The sequence below is a fragment of the Lepeophtheirus salmonis genome, chromosome 6 (genome assembly GCF_016086655.4).
Source record: "Lepeophtheirus salmonis chromosome 6, UVic_Lsal_1.4, whole genome shotgun sequence".
NCBI lineage: Eukaryota > Metazoa > Arthropoda > Copepoda > Siphonostomatoida > Caligidae > Lepeophtheirus > Lepeophtheirus salmonis.
The window spans coordinates 32,537,321-32,563,251 of NC_052136.2; the positions used below are offsets into that span (position 1 = coordinate 32,537,321).

The 25,931-nt window shown below is 31.4% G+C and overlaps 1 protein-coding gene across 1 annotated transcript in view; it reads left to right on the forward strand.

Moving 5' to 3' along the window:
• Nucleotides 1-25,931, forward strand: part of LOC121120139 (chaoptin-like) — a 111,047-nt gene that overhangs the window by 19,813 nt on the left and 65,303 nt on the right. Inside the window, 2 exon segments of the mRNA XM_040714980.2 lie at nucleotides 3,638-3,945; nucleotides 5,833-5,973. Coding sequence (XP_040570914.1) covers nucleotides 3,681-3,945; nucleotides 5,833-5,973 — 406 coding nt within the window. The 5' untranslated portion in view covers nucleotides 3,638-3,680.

The following is a 25,931-nucleotide window of genomic DNA, read 5'->3' on the forward strand; positions in this document are numbered from 1 at the left end:
TCTTTAAGATTTGAGAAAAATTAAATTTGAACAAATTCTGTTAGTCTACATTTAAAAATAACGACAGGTTCTTCTTTTTCAGTACAGCATACATTTTTTAGTCTTTGTTCGGCTCCTGTTTCTTTTCACACACTTCTATATATTTAATTACTTTGATTGAATCAATCCTTGAGTCAAAGCTGATACATTGAATTTGTAAGGCACTGTCTTTTGGAGAATTTCTCATGAATTTTTCTTACTCCCTGTCTTTCTCGTCATATTTTTTGTCTATCTAGGGTATTCTTCGGAGTAAGCAAATTCATGTCTTCCAGCAAAGAATTGCAAAAAAACTACCCCTGCTATATCCGATAATCTGAATCTCTCTGCAATTATATCAACATTGGTATAGCTTGCATTGTTTTGTTCTGATGTTCTAAAAATATTTGTTTTTTCTTCATAATTCATACCATTGCTCTCATCCTCGACATTGAAGGAGAGTCTTGTGTCACTCTTATCAATAATGAATTCTTGCTCTTCGAACCTTCTTCTTTCGTTCTCCTTTCGTGTTTGTTCGACTTTTCTTCTTTCGTTACTTTGTTTGGTCGTAGCTCTATCAATGGGTCCTAACATCCCGGTTCTATTTTTCTGATTAATGTAGGCTTGTCACTCATTCAAGGGAATCTTTTTTGGGCAGCAACACTTTTCCCTAGGAATGTTTTTCTCATAGCATTGACAAAAACATATGTATATCAAACAGCTTATCACATTCTTCAAAGAACTTTTCCATCTTGACATTTTCTCTGGTAGCACCATCCTTTGAGAATCGACTGACGGTAGAATCTAGATATTTTGTTTTCTAGTCACACTAAATTTGTGTATTGTCCGGAGACTGAAGTTTTCCGAAACATATATGACCAGTTCTTCTGTTTGACTGTATGCATCAGATCTTATCCACTTTCCTGGACAACTCTCATTAAGGCTGTGCTTCACTTGTAAAAAACACTTAAACACATGTTTGGAGGACGGAAGAATGGCCGGATGCAGGTCTGTAGATTGGTCAAAAATAAAAGGATCTGCTAAATTTCTCTTAAGCATGATTTGAATGAAAAATAAGGGAGCACTTAAATCAACATAACGTTCACCAGGAGTATACTTATTCTAAAATGTACTAAAAAAGTGCATCCGACATAATAGTTAACAGAAGTAGTGAAAAGACAAAGGATAAATTAATATTGCCTTATTAATATATGTGTGGAGAGGGGGGGAGGATCGATATTGCTCCAAAGAAACCAGAGTAATAAAGTAACAAAAAAATATAAAATACATTTTTAATATTTTTATATGAGTAATAATGTTTAAAAATACTTTTTTTTAAATTTGCTTTATTTGAAAAAAGTTTTGCTTCATGCTTTTTGGGGTCTCGTAAAATTTTATATATTTGCAAGAGTTTCTTTTATCAATATGCTACTTTTGAGAAAAGATGAATAACGTATCACACTTTTTTATTCATATAATATTCCTTAATAGTCATTGTCCATACACTGAATAAATCAAATTCGGATATTTTAATACCCTGTTATAACTTTTTATTGAGAGGTCTAAGAGGTAGATTTATTGTATACAAAAAGATGCAAAATTTAATTCCATTGTTGTGGATGATTAGTACATTAAGTAATTAGTTATTGGTGATTCCGCATGGTGGTTTAAAATATTGTGTTTTTTTTTGGAATACATCCGTTTACAATTACTCCATTTGGATAAATCAAATTTTATATAATCTATCCATAAAACCAGATCTGATAGAATCAATATTTGTGGAGTTATTTGAGTTCAAATATTTTTTCAAATTATCAAAATGAATTGAAAAAATCGTTTTTTGCATTTTACAAATTGAAGCAATTAACTGATTTCCCTAAATCACACCAATAAGAACTCAAGAGCTAAATTGCTATTAATTTAATTCTATAAAACATTCTTTCAAACAATTTTTGGCAATATTTATTTTTGACAGAATACGACTGTTCCTCACTTCGCATGTTAGTGGCTGACTGATATTTTCTCTAAAGTGAAGTCCATCCTTATACTAATACTATAGCCTGATAGTCACGTATTATAAAAAAGGACGTTCTGTTCCACCAACTTATAAATAAGTACAATATAAATATTTCATAAGCGTGATACAGCGTTAGGAACGCTACAATAAATGTTGAAGTAACAAACACACTTTGGAAGGTTCATTGTTAATGGTTTTGTTCGTTATCATGTTCTATATTTTATTCAAATAAGTTTCATTTAAGTAGTTTAAGATTACATTCGTATATAATTTCTTTTGATTCTGAGCTTTAACTTTTAATGGTATTGGCTGCATCGATGAAAAAATATTCGTTTATTTAGTGTAAATATTAGAAAAAAAATTAAATGTCCGATATTAGCGTTCTCTTTCATAAACATATAAAAACCAAACGTAATTTATGATAGCTTGAATTGCGTTCTTTTCAGTAATGTATACGTTTTTTTTAATTAAGGAAAAGGAGACGATGCCAAATTTTGCATTTCAAGAAATTTTTGAAGCATGTACATATATGCAGGGAAGAATGATCAAAATCACTAACCATATTCACTAATATTATATTTTTTTACGATTTACTAGAATTTTAACTAATAATATCCAAGTTTTTCCAAATTTGAAACATCTACCTTCAAAAATAAATAATTTAAAGGGATTTTGAGTGAGACTGCGTTTTCCGAAAAGGATTTATTACTCCGATCCCGTTCTCGAATTATCCAACCTTGAAACGCTCATATTTCTTTCGTTAATGACGATATTAACTAGAAATTTTCCCTAAATTCTAATCATATGAGTTGAAACAAATGGTAGAAAAATGAATTAAATCTATAAGATAGGGTTAACATTGAATGACCTATATCCGACTTTTACTCAACTATTTAACAAGTGGTATTGTGCAATCGAAAAACTTCAAATGAAGCATTTTCACGTAGTTCATAAATTGGTTGAAACACCATTTTGGGGGCTCAAATTTGATATTTTTACGAAAGAAATTGAACAAATACCCATTAATATACATGAAACTTTGTCAAGTGGATTTATGAAAAAAATAAAAACTTAACACTTGGATTGAAAATTACTTCATGCCAATCATACACATTAATATTTGTATTTAACTAACCTAATATGTACTGAAAATCCCTATTAAATATCTAAAGGAGGGACGATAAAAGTAGGATAATTAGGAGGAAATATGTTATTCTATCTATATTAATAGTTAATTTTTATCTAAAATATAGAAATAAGATTGTACAAAATGTATTAACATATTTTAATACATTTTAGGGTCCGATATTTAATAAAACTATGCACCATTTAGATATCAAATAGTACACTATTTTCCTTTTTAATGTTAATGAAAAAAGAGTTTTGATTGTAATAAAACTTAATTATGTAGGTCCCCAAAATCACGTCCGGTAAAGACGTTCTATACGCAATACCTACAAAATTAATAAGGTTCAATAGAGGTGAAAAACATTTCTATAAGGATAATGTAAAAGTTATTTTGGTGACTTGTTCTTTCTATATAAATGTAATATATTTAATAACTTGCTAATAAGTATGGAATTAAAAATACCTTCTTCGTTTCAGGATATTTTTTAATAGTAGCTGCGCGTGTGGACAGTCCAAAAGGATGGGCGGAGGGGGTATTAAGGAAGAACGGCTAGAAGAAAAGTCTTCCATCATCACCGCCAGAAAAAGAAGAGTTGCACCTTTGTCTATCTTTACTCATCCTCATTTTCTACTCCTAATATTGTTGTGGCCACTTCAAGTGAGCTCATCTCCAGCTCTCCATGTTTTTAGATCTTCTCTTTCATCCTCTTATCTATCCTCCACATCCTCTTCAAACAAGCACTCACCATGTACCTTTAATCCACTCTGTGTTTGTTCCAACGGAGGTAAGTAATTTGGATTTTATTCATGATATCAATAGACAAAGGCTGATGGCAAAATATTTTCCTATCCCATATTTTACAAATGATTGGATGTACCCACCCGTAACCCTAAAAGCATTGGTGGATACATTGTGTAAGTTTGTCTGCAAATCATACTTTCTGTTTCTATCATGAAGTTGGAAACCGCGACAGCGGTAGTAAAATAAAAAATAGGAACCATAAATGACAAGGAAATATCTTCATAAAGTGAAGAATATATTATTGGGTAAGGGGAGAGGGATCTCGACTTTTTTGAGGTATTCGGACAGTTAGCACTTCGGAAGATCATGTAAGTAAATGGATGGTCTCGTTATATAGGGAAACTTGTAGATATTTTCTAGTATTCTGGGGGGCGGGGGGGAAATATAGAACAAACTTCAATGCTTTTCAAATACTTTGTGCAAACATATTCATGCAATTGTGATTGATTGAGTCGATATTCTTCTATTTGCAAAGTTATTTCCATATCATTGAAATGTTGCGAGGATTGAGTTTCAACTATCCGTTGCCTTCAATTTCGAGATAGAAAGATAAAGTATCATGTCTAGGTAAACTTATACAATGTAGCTGTATTTGTTTAGTTATGACTCAGAATTGGTTTGTTTCGTTTACCAAAAGATTTACATCCTTAAGATAGAATATATTTAATTTGTTGATTAATACTTTAGTTTTTGATCGAAGAGCCTAACTCATGAGATACAACATTATAAAAAATATTTGAGTTATAAAGTACCGATTCATTAATTTAATCCCAGTTTAGTAATTAATATTGGCAAGATGAACATTTCAAAAAAAGACAGCAATTTTTATGGGAGACAAACTTGACAAACCTTGGTAATAGTTAATGAATCAATGTTATCTTCGACTTTTTACCAACAAATGTAATGACCAGGGAAGCAAACTTTGAACCCGTTGCACGAACTTGTCTCAACTTTAAGTTGGACTTAAATTTAAAGTAGTTTAAACGTATACTTGACATCTTTCAAAAGTTAAAACTTAGATTGAATTGGTGCACCGGGACTTTGTGTTGAACTCTTTTAAAGAAGTACATAAGTCATAATAGATACATTACATCATATAAAATATCTGAGAAAATATTCAAATATATCGAAATATATCGATTTTTTCCCGATACGATACAGATATTTTACCCGATATACTGGTTTTCTGATATAATTCCGATGTATCAATCCTAGTCGAGTGTTCATAAGGGCTGTGAAATAGGAGGTAAGAATATATTTCCAGAGTGTGTCGTCTATTGAGCTACATCGTGGCTCAATAGACCTTATAAATGGAGACATTAAGGAGACCGTAGCCTTCCTGAGGAGAATATTTCAGTGGGATTATATTCTAAGGTGTGGTAAATTAAAAAATAATAAAAAACAATATTTCAAATCTTAAAAAACATGATCAAAAATGTTTTTTTTCTTACTCAAAATTATTCGAAAAATAATGAATTATTTTGTAAAAAATGTATGAGTGTGGCGAATTTAAATCTGTAAAATAGGAGCGGCAATATTTAAGGATGGCCCATCCCGGTAAAAGTTGATTCAGGGTCCGACTTATATATACTCATTGGACAATGATTATGTTGTCTAATTTAAAAATGTATATTTTTTTGTAAAATGAATGTTTATAACATATTTTTTTAAATCTTTATCAACTTTTAGTGTCTAAAAGTTTCAAAATCATTGCACAAAGTTTTTCAAAATTCCTCATTTTTTTTAAATGTTGACTCTCAGAGTTGCCATATATTGAGTGACATGCTTTCAGCTGTAATTTTTACACTCCCGGTATTCCAGCAATTTTTACATCTCTGTTTATTGTATATTCATTAATCTTATATTACAGCTGCTGAGTTCGGATCTGTGATTTGTGACGGCGTCCCCTTAGCGGACATTCCTCAAGAGCTTCAAGAAGCACGTGTCTTCAAACTTAGTCTCCGTAATAATGGTCTGCATCGATTATCGGATGCCAAACTTCAAGGAAGTGGTAAGTTATTATTATGCTCATTCATCTCACTCATAATATATTAGGGTGGTTTGTATTTCATTTTTTTCGAATTTTAATTACCTTTTGTCCAGAATAGCTGTGATGTGATACTTGTACAATATCATCTTGAGATAATATATTGCTTTAAGTTTGGAAAAAGGCAAAGGTTATTTATACACCATCAAGAAAGCCAAGTTTATCTGTATTTTTGTATGTAATCCGAACCGTCATTTCTGATCTGGCTAATAACAATGTTGTTATATTTATAAAATGTTGCAAGCGTTTTGCTGTAGCATCGAGTGTTCACATCATATTAAAGAGAGTATAAAAGTGATATGGTGTGATTTGAATAAAATATGAGCTGACCTAAACACCCGCGAGATTTCATTTATTTGTACATAAAAACAGTTAATATTTTATACCACTCTTAACAAATATGCTAATTTGATATGATATACATAAGGCTGCACTGAGTTTATTTTAAAAGTTGTATAAAATGTGAACTATTGGAATGTAAAAGTAAAAGACATTTTGCTGGCGTTTATGCCACTCATTTTTTACACTACCTAACTTTTTGATATATATAGCGCACGCTGGATGATAGATACAAAACGCCATTAAGATTTGTAGGTAAGAGTGCTATCTATAAGGCATTTTTGAGTGTAGATACTGGATCTAAGAATTAACAATAGAATTGAGCGTGTGCGTCATATAAAAAAGAGAATGGGGAAAAGTGGGAAGTACATTATATTAAAAAAATGAGTGTGACTTTAGATCAGGCTTAGCAACGAACTAAGGCTCGTCAAGTCATATGACTAAAATGTTAAGCTGAAGCTATTATAAAAAAAACTGTAAAGTAAGAATTTCTTGGGGGCCTATCTTCTAATTTATAGAAGAAAGTTTGTGCGTATGTTGACGCCTGATAATTCCAGGTACTACCGGGTACTACTACTAGTTTAGTCAATAAAGATTGATATAAAGTATAAAGGTGAGCTACCAAATACAAGTAAATCATACGTGTATAAATTATTTAGAAGTACTTTGTAAATTATAATCTTCAAACCTTAGCAGTTCTCCCTTTTAAAGAAAAGAGGCTCTGCGATTTAGAAGGCTTCAAGTTTAGTGTAGAGAAAATGTCATGCAATTAATTTTCGTGCATCTAAAATACCATTTATCATGGTATTTCCACTTCTACAATCAAAAATATTATTAAATCACAGAACGTGAAAGACGAACAGTCACTCTGAACATTTATTGTGGAGTTATAAGCGTAAGTCTCGGAGTAAAATTGAGTATCGACATCGCTGTTATTTCTGCCTATATCATTGCTTGATACAAAGTGAGTAAGACTGAGAGTTTGAGTCCTAGTAGGACAACATTTGTCTGTCTTTTTGTCTGTTCATCGACTAGTAGAAAGTAGCTGTATTAATATTTCTGACATGTTAGATAAATTTCGATGAAAATGGTTTTATGAAAAAATAAAAAACCTAATAGAACATTGATATTTCTTGCCAAATGAGAACGACTTTGCCGTACACACCCTAATTAATATTCAATAAACATTTAAAATACAAACCGTCCTAATTTCATGAATAATAATAATTATACTTCATATATATGTAAAAAGATTTTAATGTCCCAACAAACAACTCCATTAAGCACAGTTTGATGTTATTGCTGTTTTCCCCTTCAGAGAAACAAACATGTCCATATTTTACTTAGATGTATTTTAAAAAGGAATTTGTCAAAATATGATGTACACTTTCTCTATGTTACTACTCATCGAAACAAATGTTTGTTTGTTTTAATTCGTTATTGCGAAGAGAAGCGTTAAGGCTTATTTCCACATATGTAGGTAGGAAATTAGGATAGTCAAAAAAAAAAAAGTTATGCTCTCTATTTTTTTTTATTTGATCCCAGCCACACAATTATATAAAAAAGTATTTTTCTAGAAATATGACTATTTTTGTTATAAATTGATTGTATGAAGTTGAAATCAAGAGAATTAACTACATAATTGGTATTACAACATATATATTTTAAAAGTATAGGGTTATATTTTGTGTAGAAATAGCGGAAGTTGTTTAAATAAATCATTTTATTCAAAAGTATACAATCTATAAATCAAATGTTTCAAGTTTGAAGGCACCACGTTGTTTAGCATTTGTTTCCCAGGCATCAATAGTAAATTTGTGAAAATGGAGAAAATTGGTCATCGTTATGAGGATCTAAAAATTTTATTTGAAAGGCCTCAGCTCCATCAATATAAAATCTGAATTAGATTCTACTCTTGGAAAGTCTGCTCCTTTGTTTACCATAGTCAAATTTTTGCTAGCTAAGTTTAAAGAAGGCCGTGTGAGCTACCAAGATTAGCATCTCAGTATTTGACCCAATGGTGTGAAGACTCAAGAAATTGTACTTAAAATCCACAAAGTGGCAATCGTCGACTGAAAGTTACGAGCTATCAGACGGACATCAAGGATTACTTCGCATTCATACCCAGTAAGGTGGATCTTACTTTTCATTTTATCGCAAATCAGAAACTGGTATTGCTTTTTTTACTGTGTTTTTTCACATAGATTTCAAAAACGTAGTTTGTCAAAAAGATAAAATAACCTTAAGCAACATCAATTTCACTTTGACAATTAGAGAAAATGCAGATATTTTGCAAATTTTCCAGTACTGGTTTTCTTTATGTAATTTAAAGATATTAATATTAAAGGAACTTATATTTATTGTGCTTGATGCGAAAAGTTCAAATGTGTAGAAGTTTTAATCATTAAATTATTCTAAGCTAGTTATCCGTGCAGTTTAAAATACATAAATAAATTGTAATTTTAATTACTAGCATCTTTCCTATTGGTCCAGATAATTTATTATCTGAGAGAGTTGAGCCATCGACCTCAAGAATTAGACGGCGTAAGGGAAGTTCATTTGCATGTAGACTACACACTACCAGACCAGTTTTCTTCCAATCTGCATTTCAAGTTTTCCCATACCTCCAGCATTTACATCAATGTTCACATTTTTTTAGTCCCCTCCGATGGCCATGACTGTTGTATCAAAACCCCTCTCCTTTAACCAGTTAAATATATAATTTGTAATTTGTGCGGCATGTGATTCTTCCTTGTTTGCTTTATCTGGTATAAAGTGGAACAAGTAATTACTCCCCGGCTCACTAACAACACTATAGGGATATTGCTTGATCATACCCATAAATCAGTGATTACTGCCCATTGCTTCCATCACCATATTTGTCAAGTAAATTCTTCCATCAAAGAGAATACAGGAGATTGGCTCCTCCTCTCTACACCACTTCTCAAACTCGTCTCTCATTGTCATGGACAAATTCAATATTATCTTCTTCCATGCCTTTGTCCTCCTCTGATGTAATTGTTTCGCCGTTCACTTTATTTGCCTTCTCTACTCTCCGTGTCTCTGTCATCTTTTCCATATCCTACCTTTCCAAACTTCTCATTAGTATGCTCTAACCGATCAGGATTTCCGATTTGATGGGGCTCTTTGCTTCCAATTTTTTCTCTCTGGCCTTTGATGTAAACAAAATCATTCACCGGACCTTCTTTACTCTTGTACAAGAGCATTTAATATGAGCTTGGAAGGCACAGCCCTTGCAACCTGCCCCATCACAACTAAATATATCATATTTACAATTCAAAATATTAAATAGTTTAATCAATTTGGCACAGAAGTTTTCTTTTTCAGACAGTTTCCCCTTCCCAAGAGAAAAATAACTTGCTTGCTTCCAAGTTTTCTTTAATTTTAAAATGATGGTTCTCTCGTCATTTATGACTAGGTATTTAAAAAAGGCATTAGCCTTATTCCATTGATAAATCATACCAGGGTAACGATCCTCTATTAGTTCATCTACATTGTAGTTTCTTCATTTTTTTTTCACAAAGCTCTCTCAAATACCTTAAGATATCCCTCAGAGTAGGGAGATCTGACATCAAGAGCTCCCTTACAGTTCCAACATGATAGGTCAAATGAAAAATAGATTGAGCCCTTGTTTTTACTTTTGCCATTTCGGTCACCGTTAAATGATTTAAATTAAATATGGGGATATTATTAAGAAACATCGAATCAACAGGAAACAAAACAAACAAAGAAATATAGGCTTTAATACAAAAGAAGCTTGAACCGGTTAAGCTTAACGTTTTATTAAACTAATTCATGACTCTATTATTATGTGTGTTAACTAATATAAATTCTACGTAAATTATGTTGAAAGAGATTTTGCCTGTGGATTTATAAAATATTTAAAAGGTAACTTAAACTTGCGATTGTTCTCAGTTATGACTTTTACAAAGTATAGCATTATTGATTTGTAAACTTACTTACCTTAATGTTAAGTTATGATTAAAAAATTTTTATATTTGAACTCTTCACATCAAAGACAATAAATAAACATTCCCTTAATATTAATAACTATAAATTACCTAAAGAAAACAAGTACTGGAAACTATAGAAAAAAACTACATTTTCTGTAATTTTCAAAGTGAAATTGATGTAGCTTAGGGTTATCTCATCTTTTTGACAATTACATTTTTGAAATCTACCTTAAAAACACTACCGGTTTTTGATTTTCGAAAAAATGAAAAGTACGACCCAGCCTAATACCCAGGGACCTTCTAATCATGTCTGTTCCCCCTACAAAGGCCGCTTCGAGTAAGCCTCAAACTTTCACTACACAATTTCAGAATCTCAATAAAGTAATTCCCTCTCAGATTTTTTCTCTGAAATTTAATAACTTTGACAAATAAAATAAAATATTTAAAAAAAAAAAATTGATTACTTTTTTTTTTTTACTTAAAATATATTAATATATATATATATAGATAGCATTTTATACAAATATTTTTTTCCACATCTCTTATCGCATAAAAAAACATCTTAATTCCCCTTGCCCGCAGTAATTAGGCGTTGGCTGAGGGACAAACTTTGCTTTAATAATTTGAAAAATAACTCGCAAAGAAATTCTGAGTGTTACTTTCCATTTTTTATGAACACCACCCACATAACTGCTCAATACTTAAGCAATTCATATGCGTTATGTTCTCAAAAATGAAAGAAAAATTTGAGTTTGATAAATAAATTATAATATGATGAGTAAAAAATGGATCTGTGATAAAAATAAAATACTAATTAAGTGTAGCAGTTGTATGTGCTTTTTTATTTTTTTTCATATAACGGACAGCTGATATTAAATTTATTAATTCATTAATACCATAGATCTTGCTCACGCCTTTTTCTCATGCTCTTAGAAAAATCCTTTCATGAGTACTTTAGTCTCCCGAGCTACGAGCGCTCACAAACAACCCAGTTTTCCTCGGACAAAACGCCTGCCAGAGTTAATTTATTTTTACATACCAGCGTTTAGTTTTTATTCAAATCTTAATATATACTACATATTTATTATGATATACAACACAGATGCTATATGCACACGCCACCAACATTTCATTAAATCAGCTATGTTATTATTTCTTATATCAAGAAATGTGTCTGATATATATCAGGGAACACTATATACAACGCACCCGGTGACTGTCTTTCAGACATTTATACAAACATACAGATAAACTTCACTTTCTAAAAAGGTAAAATTACAAAAAAAATGTCTCATTTGGGAAAAGGAAAAATACCGTCTTACGTCCAGGTATCTAGTGTTTAATGATTAAAGTCACGGTTGACAATTGATTTAGATAAATAACTTTTTCATATTTGTAAGGGTGAGATCAAATAGAAAAAAAAAATAAGCAAGTAATGGAATATGTATCGGATAAAAAAATATATTTTTTTCGGAACACCCTAATGTACAAACTCTTAGAGTGGAGAGTTATGAAAACAAATTTAATAATATTGCTGATAGTTTTACATATGTACATTATATATCAGTATGTTATTATAGTCTTGCAGCTGATGGCTGTTAAAAGGATGAAAAAGCAATATAGCAAATGAAAAAAGATATGATTTTTTTTTTTGAGTTGTGTGTTTTAAGTTTTTCCTGACATTTGTCATTTTTTTTTTCTTCTTCTTCCTTTTACTTTTTCTTCTTCTTGTCTTCATCATCTCCATTTTTTATTTTTTTTTTTATTTGAGACGTGGACGACGCGCATCAGACTAGAATAATTCATTTATTTACATATATTATGTCAACTGGACAATCATAATCATTCCATAGGGAGAGTGAAAAGTGATAGTTTCCCGTATGATGTATTCTAATTAAATATAAATACAGAAAAGTTTAGCCCCAACTCTCATTACTTGATTGCTTTCAAAGGATCTCCCGGAATTCATTCTATTGAAGTGAGTCACGAAGTGATGTTGTGTTGGTCCTTACTTATTTCAGTCCTTAAGACCGTCTTTAAATGCTGGTCTATGAAATTTTTCCTAGAAAGGTTGATAGTTTAATAAGCCAAATAAGATATATGCAATATGTAATATGAGCATTGCACATATCTTGCAAAAAATATTCATATTTTATTATTATACGAAACAAGGCTAATAGAAATATAAGGTTAAATCATCATGTAATCGGTACGATACATCAAATTTTCAATTTGATGTATCGTACCGATTGCTGGGCAAGATAGACAAATATTGGTGTCATAGATAATAACAACAATATATTAACACCATATAATACTAGAAATTATATGACTAATAGTAGTAGTATATACTCTTTGACGTCACTATTGAAAAGCGTGGTGGAAGTCTAACATCAGTGGGAAAAGCATTCTGGTAGTATAACCTTGTATTTCTATTAACCTGATACGAACATATTATATTGTTACTTAGTTACATAATCTGTTCTATTAAATAACAGAATAATTCAAAAAAGAAAAACCACACTTAATAACGTGACAAGGGATAGATTTCATCTTTTTTGAGGGCCAACAAGTAGGATTGAACTAGATGGGACAAAACTGCGGTCCTCAGTTCAAAATAAGGACCGACACCTAGCTGAATACGGCTATGAATGATGGTAGTTGATCATATAAATATATATAAATGTTTTTCGTTATACTGACACTTAGTGCTGTGTCGGTCCTAATTTTCTTCGGTCCGGTCTAGTCTAAGAAGTACTGTTCCTTAAATAAAACTGAATAATATTTATTCAGAAAGAAGACACACCTCTATGACGTGGGATTTAGTTTTCCTTTTTTTAAAGGACTTATAAGTGGGACGAGACTAAACTGGACCGCAGTTTTTAGCCATAAATATGGATTACCGCAACACTACTCGCACTGTACTGACAGAGTAGGTTTTAGCATGAGTAGGGATTGTGGAAAAGGTACATGAGTGAGGCCCTTTTCTTTTTTACCTTTTTAAAAAGAAATATTTTTACTTTTAATAAATAGAATGCAGGGCCCTTTCTTTTTTTCTAATGGCATTTAATATTTTTTATCGAATAAAGATTTTTTTAGAAAAATTTTTAAATGACCTTTACCATGAAAAGAGCAATCTATATATATATATATATCAACTTTCAACATAACATTCTTATTTGTGTTATTGGATATTTTTAAGGCTGGAACTTTTAATCAGAGTTTTTTTTAGCAAATTTTTTGTCCTAAATTAAAATTTAGGACAATTTTTTTTTCTCTTGAAGCTGTTAATATATATATTACAGCAGTGCGGCAAAGGGAGCCGTGAGACCCCTCTATTTTATTAAAAAAGTTGAATGTTTTTCCTATAAAAAGAACAATGAATGCAACTTTTTTTTGTTAATCTCTAAAAAAGTGGCGGCAATATTTACTCATGGATAATCATTTTAAAGTTGGGCTATGTTGTATTATGGCCTTATCCTGATACTGTCAAAAATTAAATTAATAATTTAATTTTTTTACTATTCTGATAATCCCGTATAAGTTTCCACCCAGCTAAAAAACGGACGTTTTGGAAAAAAATGTCTTATGAAGGTTTTGTTTTGGTGAAAGGTTTTATAAGTTTTTAAAATGTTTTATAGGGCATTATAAAAAATGTTTAGAAGCATCCAAAGGCCCTTTTGATAACCTTAGGCTGTGACTTCTGAGAGGTTTTACCAAATAATCTAAAAATAGTGCTCGGCACAACTTTTATTCAATATTTGAGCCCTCAGCTCTAATAATTGCCCCAATATGAGGGCGAAATCCCTTGCAGACCTCGACTATGTAGTCATACTCAGGTATGGTAGACTCCTTCTTGATGGTAGCTTCTAGATAATGGGAACTCCTTTGAAGAGCTGCACAAACTCTGTCCTCCGAACGCGCCTAGAAAGAGTAGTCTGAGGGGTTTGGGGCTGGAGAGGAGGGTGGCCACACGTTGAGGTCTCAAAAGTCTGGAAATTTCTATCTCATCAAGGTAGGGGTCTTAGCGGAGCAATGACACGGAGATTCGTCTTGAGGGGGAAAAAAGTTTCATATCCAGAAGCTCGATATAATCATGTGCATTGAGTCGATCCTTCCTCTCCACAAAAATGGGAGGACAGATTTCACAACGCCCAAGAACATGGGTCTGGATGCTTGGCTGTAATGTAGCAGCTTTTCAGCTTATTCACGGTGGCATCAACGCGTAAAATGTTTTTCAGCAAAACTTTAACTGATTTTTTTGTTGAATGGAAAATTTAGAATCTTCTTTGCTTTTCCAACCGTCTTAGCTTGCTCTGTTTAGAGATAAGATGTATTGTTGTCTTACTCTTGATTTTGCACCAATGTCATTCCGGATTGAAAATAATAAAATATATACCAATAAATAAGATCAACCCTGTATGGACTTCAAAGTAGAGTAATTATTATACAATACTGTTTTCTCATACTTAACCAGAGTCTGGCAAAGTAAGAAAAAAAGTACCTACTCAAAACGAAATAAATTATCTATTGGCCTGACACGCCAGATAGATGAGAAAATTCTCCTTAGTAGATGAACTATCGGTAGACATGTGAGCATCCAATTAATTCTTGTTATATTATTGGTATAAATTCCCTTAATATAGTCAAAAATAACTCTGAGGATGTTAATGTATGTGTCTACCAATTTGTTTATTCCGTATTACTTAAAAAAGCAAGTCATTTAATGATGTTATTAGGTTGAACAATATCCCTTAAATGGATTAATACCCATTTCGCTTTGCTATGCAAGTAAGAACTCATTCGATGTGTAAAAAAATATATAATTTTTCTTTACAATCCAAAGTGAAATTGAGTCTTTTTCTTGTTGTTGAATGAGTTTTCCTCATATACATATAAATATCACCGGGTGTTGCATAAATTTTATCTTCGAATATTTGTCTCAGACTCAATGATGAGGCCATAAGCATCGTTATGAAGGATGTAATGTAGAAAATATTTTTAATAGTATCCAATATCAACTTTGATGTTCTGAAAAATACATCTTCGTCAATGCAACAACCTTCATTGACTTTTATGAAACGGTCTAAATAGACGAGATCGGAAGTACTCGGAACCCATGTATGTATAAGCATTGTTGAGTCTAGTCGAACCAGCGGTCTACCTTTTCCCGTTCATGTTTTCTTTTTAAATCCATTCCGGGGACTTTTTTTTATCAATTCATACAATGTTTGGTTTTTAATGTGAGACCAACAGTTGAATATGGAATTCCAAAAAGGAAATAGAGAATAAATAAAATAAAGAACAAAAATCCAAATTTATAACACTAATTTTGTTTTTAGGGGAAGGGGGGATAGAGCCCAATTTCATCAAACTAAGTTCGTTTTGGTATTTCAAACAGTTTAATGACCTTTTCGAGATATTCGGACAATTATAACTACAGGGAATCACTAAGAGTGTTAGAAGGTCCTATTATTTGGAGGAAGTTGTAAGTTTATCTCTTATAGATTATTCCAGAGGAAGAGGGGAGGGACTCGTAGTCGATTTGTGGACTGAGGAATGAGGCCCGAAAAGATCACATCTTATTATGAAAGGCACTAAGACATTTTCTTGCATCTTGGTCTCATTCATTAGTCCACTGATCGACTCCGAGCTGACCTCATCCCCAACCCCGCCCCGAATTCTCCATAAGAGGCAAACTCATAATCTAATCCAGTTATTTGCTTATAATTAAAAGGTTGCAATAATTGAATTTCGACTCTTCAATTCTGTAGTCTCCATTTGACGTACGGGCAAACTAAAGTGTACCTTTTTTTTTAATTTTTATTTTCTAAATAAAAATTATACGAAATATGGCTTAAAAAAACAGTCAAAAAGTATTTATTTTCTCCCAAAATAAGATCCTAGTAACTGCCTAGTAGAGGGCTATAAATCAGTAAAAAGATATTGTATAGATAGATAGACCATAAATACATGGAAAAGAACTTCCTATTCTTTGGTCCACTCTTAGTTACTCTAATCTACACTATACATTACTCTACAGAGAGGAGAAAACAAGGAGGAACTTCAAACACACAATGATTTATGAAATGCTGAATATATTATATTATATATACTTCTGATATTGAAATATATCTATGCATATTCTACAATGTACATTACTCAAATGTAGCTTGAAATTGATTTTAATCCACACAAAAATAACTTCAATATGATATTCAATAAATACATACATTAACAAATTTCATACAAAATAAAACAATAACCTTCTTCTTTTTTTTTTTTTCCTTTTGAAACGATTCTATTATTTTTTACCATTATACAATAATGTATAAATATATGTGCAGTTGAAGCAGAGATCCATAGATGTGGAGTAAAACAGCTCAGTGGTCCTTGTAGTAGTGACCAATCACGTCATTTTGTATGGGCAAAGGGTAAGGATGCTTGATTTTCTCACAATTAGTAGAATCAGGAACCTCCCCACGGAAACGTTTTCAGAGGAAAACGCAAAATATTTAGGCATTTGAGACTACACGAGGCCTGCAGTTTTTTTATACTTGAAATTATGCCTATGGCTTCTAGAAGGGAATAATTTGAAGAAAAAAAACCCATTATGTGTAATATAACTTGTACAAGTTAAGAGAATTCTAGAGACCTGTAATAATTTTTATTCCAAGGTGAAGGCAATATAAAACGAGTGATTGGTAAGGAAAAAAAGAGTCAACCTCATTTTTTAATACATATCTTTAGGAGGGGATTAAAGAAAAATAAACTACACTCCATGCGTTATTATCCCATGTCTCTAGAATTCATTGGCTTTTTCAAACTTATTCCCTTTTTTTTAATAGTAATTAATAAATTCCTTATAAATAACTGATAATTCTTAACAGAAAGCAAATTTCTTCCTCGTGTGAATACGAACAAAAACAGCGTTTTCAAAACGTTCCCGTGTGGAGAGGGCCTCAGTTAGATTCATGTAAGAGAAAGCTCTGTTCTGCGGTACAAGGTAAATTTTCTTGTTATGTTAGATTGGTAATAACCAGGTTTTGACCCGTTCATACTTTATACGTTCATTTGCTGAAAAAAAATCCTTTTAGGTGATAATTCGTTAATTTATTTCCTTTCATGATTTTCATAAACGAAACGACAACAAGGAGATCTATTTTTGTTCAAATTTAGTAGGCTAGGAAAAACAAATTTTTTTCGTGACGAGACCTCACTTTTGAGACACAATAGGTGACTATATTATATCATACTTTTTTCTTGTGATATATGCAATTTTTTATCACCTTCTCAAAATTTATATTGTAAATTTGGACAAAAATGGATGACATGGTCATTATTTCGCCACTTGGCTTTAGCCTACTTTCATTCTGGACTAACATATATTCTTGGAAAACAATGAAAAAGTAGCAAATAAATACGTGAAATAGGCCCAGGTATACACTTACTCCACTTAAACATAAATTAAAGATTTATCGCCACACTGAGGGGTAAAATCAATTAAACGTCAGCTAAAAAAATGTTATCTATTTTTTTTAACAAAGGTTGACAAATAACTCAAAAATGAATTTCTACTTATGTACTCATACACTAAATAATAACATATATAGTTAAAATTTGAAAGCTGTTTATCAACTCAGTTTGGAACGGGAGTATACTTTTGAGAATGAGATTACAGAGTTGGAACCCAAAACTTGAAGTAGCATTTAAGTACGATTTTATGGCAATTATTTTTAATTAAATTATTCACTACGCAACTAAAATACAGTTGAAGCAAAAATAAACATTTTTATTTTATATCGAAGTGTAAAAATGTCGGGTTAACCACAAAAAAGGCCCCACTTGTGTGATCTCCTTTACACCAGTTTCAGTGTCTACAAAGACAATTAACATCTCCATCCAAACTGTCTACAACGTCAAGAAGTCCATTAATTCCCTATACAGCTAAGAAGAACTAAAACTTCCGTAGAAACAATATGCCTGACTTCTGGTCTGCCTCCGTGTGCCCCTCCTCCAGCCCTGACCTCAAGCCCAGGGACTTTACAGTTTGGAGAGTCCTGGAGAAAATGTCTGCTGTACCTCTTATTAAAATTTGTATCCGCTCTGAGCTCCCATAATGAACGCGTGCTACCCCATGGACACGAACTTCATTGACAATACCTGCCACTCTGTTTACCAGCGTGTAAAGTCTGTGATTGCTTGTGAAGGAGGACATATTGAATAAAAATATCCCTAAATATAATGTTCAAACACTTCACAAATGTCTTCTGAGTTTTCTTTTTTTTATTCCATAAAAATCTGGGTTTTCGTAATACATTAATGCGTCTGCAAGTTTTGGGTCTTTACGCAGTGCATGTTTTGGGCATATTTTTATTTATTTTACCCCTCTTTGCGCCGTTCAAAGATTTTTATTATCTTCAATATCGACCCCCCTCTTTGTTTAGGTGCTCAAAATTGAATGGAAATAATGAACGGTCCTCATTTTTTACTCAATATCCAAGCCTGGTAATAACTAATAAATTTATTCACTTGTATTCTTAGACAAATCTCTCTGTCTATTTATCATGGACTTTTCTATCTTCACACCCTTCCTTTCTCTGTTGCACAATCCATCAATTTCTTGCACCCTTCTTCCCTTCTGTATTTTGTAGCATCTTCTTAATAAACATTTCGGGTTGTTATATTTTTTCAATTTCTTTACTTTTCAATAAATGCATATTTCTGACTGCTATCTATGTTATGTGACAAGCTTGTCCCAATTTTGACAATCCAATATTGGGGATATGACAAATGAAGATTTATATAATCAAAGGAATCCCTAATTTATTCGACTAGTACAATTTAAAGACGCAACAGAACAAGAGGGGACATGAATATATTAAAGGCGTCATGATTTGTTTCTCCTCTCTCATTGGTATCAATTTATCAAATGTAAATTGTTCCCAAGTTTAAGCTTATTTACACAATTAGCTCTAAATAAAACTATAAAACAAAGGGGGTGAAACGTACATGTTAGCCTGCGTAGCTTCTTTTTACTACCTGATGTATTTTTTTCTCACGCAGGAGGACACTTTTATGAGAGCATAGATGACGTCATTTTATCATTTTTATTTTTTTTCTCTACACAGTACATCAAATTAATTCCACCCATTGTCTTTGTCTTCATTTTCCTCTTCGAAGTAACTGATTCTAACGTCTTAATAACAGATTCTCATACATTTTCGCATCTTGGAGATTTTGCCTTCTTCTTATAAGTTCAAACTTTACTTTTAGTATTTACTGTTGAAACATTTCTTTCTTTCAATTGATGGAGATTCTTACATTTATTCAAGCCTCAAAAAAAATCATGCCTATGAATAAGGCGCCACTAGTCAATGATACCTTTCGAAATAGACTCAAGATCCCGGATCCGTTACTCCTTTGTCGTTATAGACACATTTATTTCTTTATTTTATCGCTATTTTCAATATTTTATTCTTCTTTTGATCTATAGCTGAGATACAATAGTAAATACAAAAGGTGAATTTCGAACCTATAATATAAAAACATAAAAAGGAAGGAATATGTCATCCGTCAAAATCTCCGAGGATCAAAAATGTTTGCGGTAAGGTAACCTGTGACTAATTTTTACAACTCTGAAATTTTAAAGGACCAATTTTCGATACTCCAAAAAAGATGGCTTTAAGTGTTGATTTAGCTATCTTTTATCTTCATTTCATGGAGAAACAAAAATGCACTACAAATTAATTATATGGACTTTCCCTTATTATTTTTGTTTTCCTTTCAAATGTAGGGGAGACCAATGACAGTTGCAATACTTTCCATTCTTGGGTACAATACCTGGAGTTTGTTATTATATATTCTTGGGCAGGAATCTTTCTCAACCCAGTGATACCAAGGGAAAAAGATTTATCTCCTCTAAAAAAAAGTCCTTTATTTTGTAGTGCAGATCAATATCATTTTTTTCATTTATAAAAGACAAATTTTACTGCAGGACCGATCAAGTCCGAACTTGTAATATTACATATGTCCTACAAAAACTATAACGGTCTCAGAGGAGTCTAGCATTTCCAGACTTAAACACAACACGAATACCTACATATCGTTGACCCAGCGCAAAAAAAAAAAAACTTACTGACAAAATATACAAAAAAAAATGTTTAATAACTTTTTGGGATTAACTATTGATGAATATTTTGATTCTACATATCAAAAATTTGCCATAAGTCAATATTTTTCCATATTACAGGGGGGAAAAATTTATGCTAATTACAATGTGCTATGAATCTATTCAGTGCAAGACTATAACTTCTGCATTGCATTTTTGTGTTACTTTAGATAAATTATAACTATTACCTGTAGTACTGTTCAATCCTTATAATAATCCAGACTATAGCTTTTAACAAATATAATTATAACAATATTTCATTTTACAAATATATTTTTAGTTCAATTAAGCTGTTACATATACTTAATATGTAAACTTTTTATACAAACCAAACCAGATAGCACAATTTAGCCATGAATTTAAGATAATTTGCATATAAAAATATATTAACTAATAAATGTATCATATAAATTTACAAACGACATGAATAATTAAAAAATCTGAAAATCTCGTTTCTAGGTGATGTTAAAATTTGAAGCTCCTAAATTTATATTGCTGAAGATATAATCACCCAAATATTAAAAGTTAAATATCTCAGTTCAAGTATTGTCCAGATTTCATTTTTTTGCGCTGGGTCAACGATATATTTACTATTGTTTAAAGTACATATAACAATTAGTTCTTTAATAGTTTCCAATTTTTTCTTGAATGCCACTCGCTCAATGTTGCAACTGTCCCCGTAGCTAGGGATTAAATTATAGTACTCATATCAACGGATATGTTATCATACCGTAGCAATATTGAGAAAAAGTATCCTAGCTTGCATTTATGTTATCGCCAAACACATATATATATATATTTTTGTGGAGGGGCTTGGTTTTACTATTTATTATTTTTTTTTTTTTAAGAAAATCGAAAAATTAAAATTTGTCTGAAAAAAAACGAAAAATGAAAAATTTTTCAATATTAAATTTTTTGGAAGCAAATTTCAAAAATCAAGAGTTATTTACAAAAAAAATTCAAAAGTCCATACCTATTTTCAAAAAAGTTAAATTTAAAAAAAAAAAATTTATATATTAATTTTTTGGAGAAAATTTTTAAGAATCCATAGAATTTGACAGAAAATAAAAAAATTTCTAACAAAATTGAAAAGCCAAATATTTTGAAAAAAGTTATAAATATTAAATTTTCTAGTAAAAAGCAAAAATTCCTTTTGGGAGAGGGGGGAGTACAGCACCTCCAGCCCAACCCCTCCTGACGTCCCTGATGATGTTTGTTGAAATACCAAATAGCCAAAAGACTCTTTACATTGACACTGCATGGACAATCGAACATATATAAAATTATTAAATATATTTGATGATGATTCATACAGCAATACTTTGAAATTATGATTCCGATTTATGTTACTCCAATTTTAAAAAGTAAAATGCTTCGTTATTTGCCACGAGTTACAATGATTAAGGTAGATGAATAAATAATCGATGTATTTCGTTATGAGGATTCTTCAACAGTTGCATCATTCTGTAAAAAAAAATCATGATAACCGTTCAATCCATTAATCAATTAGACAATAACAAATGTTGTAAGATGAGAAAATATATGAGAGGAATTAATGAATACTGAATGATTGCAAATTTAATCCTTTAAAATTGGAGTAGCATGAATGAGAATCATAATTTCAAAGTATTGCTGTATGAATCATCATAAAGTTTATTTACACCTCCTTCACATCTGGTTTGTAACTATTCCCATTCTCCCTTACTATGTTTGCGCTTGTGTTTGGGTAGATATTGGATATATTATATATTATTAAATGCATTTTCTCAGCACCCCCCTCTACTCTAACTTTCTCCCCACTTACTAAGTTATGATGAGTCTGTCCATAAATATTTAGATCCAAAATGTTATTTTTTTATAATTCTTCATCAAAGTGGTGCAGAAAATACAAAAACCCCTAGAACAAATCAGTAAATCAAAGGTACAACATTAAATCAACAAGACAAATTACAGAGTCAACATGACTTGTTAATTTTATTGACTATCGCGACCTTTCCTCCCAAAAAAAAACAGAAAAAAGGGGACCGGAATATTCGTATCAAGAAATTTCGGCCACATAAATATATATTATATAGCATAATTGTATCTTTGCGCTTATTTTTTGGCCGTAAAACGAGTCTTTCTTCATTTGAAGTCCTTCATAACTCATTTTTTAGATGGAATAACCTGAAATGAGGGCATTTTAAATCAATTTGGATATATAGCCTTCATTCTAAATGAATGTTGTTCCTAATTATGATGAATTGAACTGTTTTTTTTTTACCGGTGTACTTTAGCTGAGACAAAGGAGGAACAAAGAAGACAAACAAGTAAATTTGAATAAACACAGTCAGTTTTGCTTCTTCAACTTTTAGGAATTTTGTGACACGGATTCTCGGTAAAAAAAACTCCATATACCTGTCAACCGGTAAATATATCATCAAACTGTCAAGTAGAATGGTAATTTAAAAAGTCGGTTCGAACTCATTTTAAAAAGGCACACCATTCATGTTTGATATTTTCTATTTTGAAAATATTAAATTTGAATTAAGTGCGTTCTTTTTACGCCAACGAATGCAAAAATGCATTAAAAGTAATTTTTATGTCGAGGGAAGGCCATTTTTAACTATAAATTATATGTGAGAAGACATTTGTTTGCCATAATATACATATATAAAGGCGTAAATTCATGTAACGAAACATCCTGGAACTGAAAAAAAGGGTTAAGAGGACACCACTTATTATAGGAGGGTTGAGGATAGGCCTAAAATCACGTCTATTCTCCTTAACGAGGTCCACTTATAACCACAAAGACTTAAATAATATGCCTAGATGGCATAAATGATGTCATAGGGAAGAGGGGACTAAAATTTGAAAAAGTATCGACCTTTTTCTTTTCTTTTTTTTTTTTGTTGAAATAAATCGATTTTTTTAACAAGGTCATTTTAAAATGTTTTCTAAAAAATTACATTTAATAAATATTGTAAAAATTATTTATTTGTTTTATAAAAAAAGGGTGAAAAAACAGGATCCTTATCAGATTTTATCAGGGAGGGGGATAGTTTAACAAAAAATTACATGTTTCTAGCGGGTATAGAAAAGAAACACGTAAGTGCCCATGGGGAGGACATAAAAACTATATGTATAAATTACCTCGTTGGTTATAAATTAATCTTAAAATCAGTTGATTATTGGCTAAGGAATCATTACTCACGAGTTTATCCCAGCTTAATATATACTAATTCGAATTTAGCCAATCAACGTTCATAACATGTACGAGGATGGTACAAAAAAGTATACAATCTAACAATGATACCAGACATTTTTTCTGAACTTTTCATTTTATTTTTCAACATAGTCTCCTTATAATTTTACACACATCCCAGTGATGCTCCCATCTCTATATCTCGTACAAATAGTACTTGGGATTTTTCTCTGAAAAATAATTATTCACGAAGGTGATTACCTCTTCATTTGACGAAAATCTTTGCAGACTGTGCGTATACCAGTGTATTCAAGTTTCATATACAGTAATTCATCGAGATTAAAACTCGGATTTATTGCCCCTAAACAGTGCCAACAGAGCAATACTCAATTTTGTCCATTTTCACAAAACAATCAAACCAACTCACTCAACCGACTAATAAATCACAACTATGCGTCCAAAATGGCTGAAACTTTAGTAAGTAATTGTCAACATAGGCATACTTTTTATTCATGATTGCTGCGATCTTCACGCTGAGTTTGGAAACTCTTCAGAAAAACCTCGTATAAGGAAAAAATAGCTGAAAATCCATGGCAGACAATAAAATAGATTCTAAATTTTTGTGTCAGTGAGGTAATGTCGTGTCCACGATAGCCAAAGTAGATTGATGATGACGTCATAGAATTTCCATTATTATTGCTTAGAATCCTCACTCTATGTATTTTATCCCTATGGTTGACGTCACGCGTGTTTTAAAACACACGTGACGTCATGTACAACTCATCTACAGAGTCATTGTAAACCGAATTTTAAATGAGATTGATAACGATCTTCTTTGAGACCTATCCAGACCAAATTAGTTTGATCCATTAATAAGATTTTCGGACCAAAGTCCAACACTAATACATATGTTACATACAGATGTTTTTATAGGAAATCCTTTTTAAAGGAAAATAATAAAAGTCATACATCAAGGAGTAAGAGAAATATTTTTCGTTTTATTTTTATATTCTTGACTTTTGTAACATATTTATTTATTAGACTGTCTTTATATTACTTTAGCATTAGGTTAGAGGGAAAGGAAGACATTATCATCACTTTCTTCCTTGTAGGACAGAGTATATTTTATCTACCCAAGGCTACTTAAAATGAACAAAGAATAATCAAATAATACCGGGAAATCTTGATTTTATACTTATAATTATCATTTTTTCCCCTTCCAGATACCTAAAAAGTGCTTTATCATGATTCGACTGAATTAATTTTTCGGAAAAAACTCAATATCATTTGCTAAAGAAGAACATAGCAAATTTAAATCAAAGTTATTAGTTTTTCTGAATGAAAAACTCCCAGTTGTTTCACAATGTTAACTCCATAAGCAAATATTTCAACACATCTCCCAGGAAAAAAGGTGAGATCACTGGAGTTCTGAATGTATTAGCTATTAATGCTTCCAGTTGAAACGAGGAGAACCTCCGACAAACTCATGATACAATCCAATAGCCCATGAATAGTTTCAAACCCAGGATAATTGAAGCCACTATCAACTTTGACAGCATCTTTTAAGACAACGTCAGGGAGTGGCAACAATTTCATTTATAAATGCATATTTGTATTTAATACTAGAGCATTCGGTGGTTCAAGCCACTTTAACTCCAACCTCTTGAGATTGGATATTTCCACGGCATCCTGAATAGGTTCAAGATTTAAATTTTGTGGATATTTCTTTCTTGGAACAAAGAATTAAATAAAGACACTCTGTGAATCCATATTGTGCCATTTGTTCACGGACGAGATCGATTCACATTTTGAGGTAGAACTGTTGACCTATTTTCATCTACTTAGGGATGGTTATGGTCAAATTGTAATACCCGTAGGAAATAGCCACATCTTCATATATTTCAGTATATTTTAATATTATTCCAGGGCTATACTGGAATAATGAATAAGTTGTGCAACTAATGATATTTACTAGTGTTGAGACTCGGTTTTTCTAAATCAATTAGGACCCATATTTTAGTACAGTACTGAGTTTTTTAAATCCACTCTCAAATCTCAATTGTCAAAAAGAGAAGAAAAATAAAAAATATATATATATTATATACATTGACTTTTATATTTTTCTTGTTGCCAACTGTCAGTTATGATTTGGAGAATAATTATTAACTATAATATTCATTGATTTGATAATTTTATCAAAATAAGTACTATGAAATGAGACGAATTTGGTGCAAAGGCCCTTGATTGAAATAAA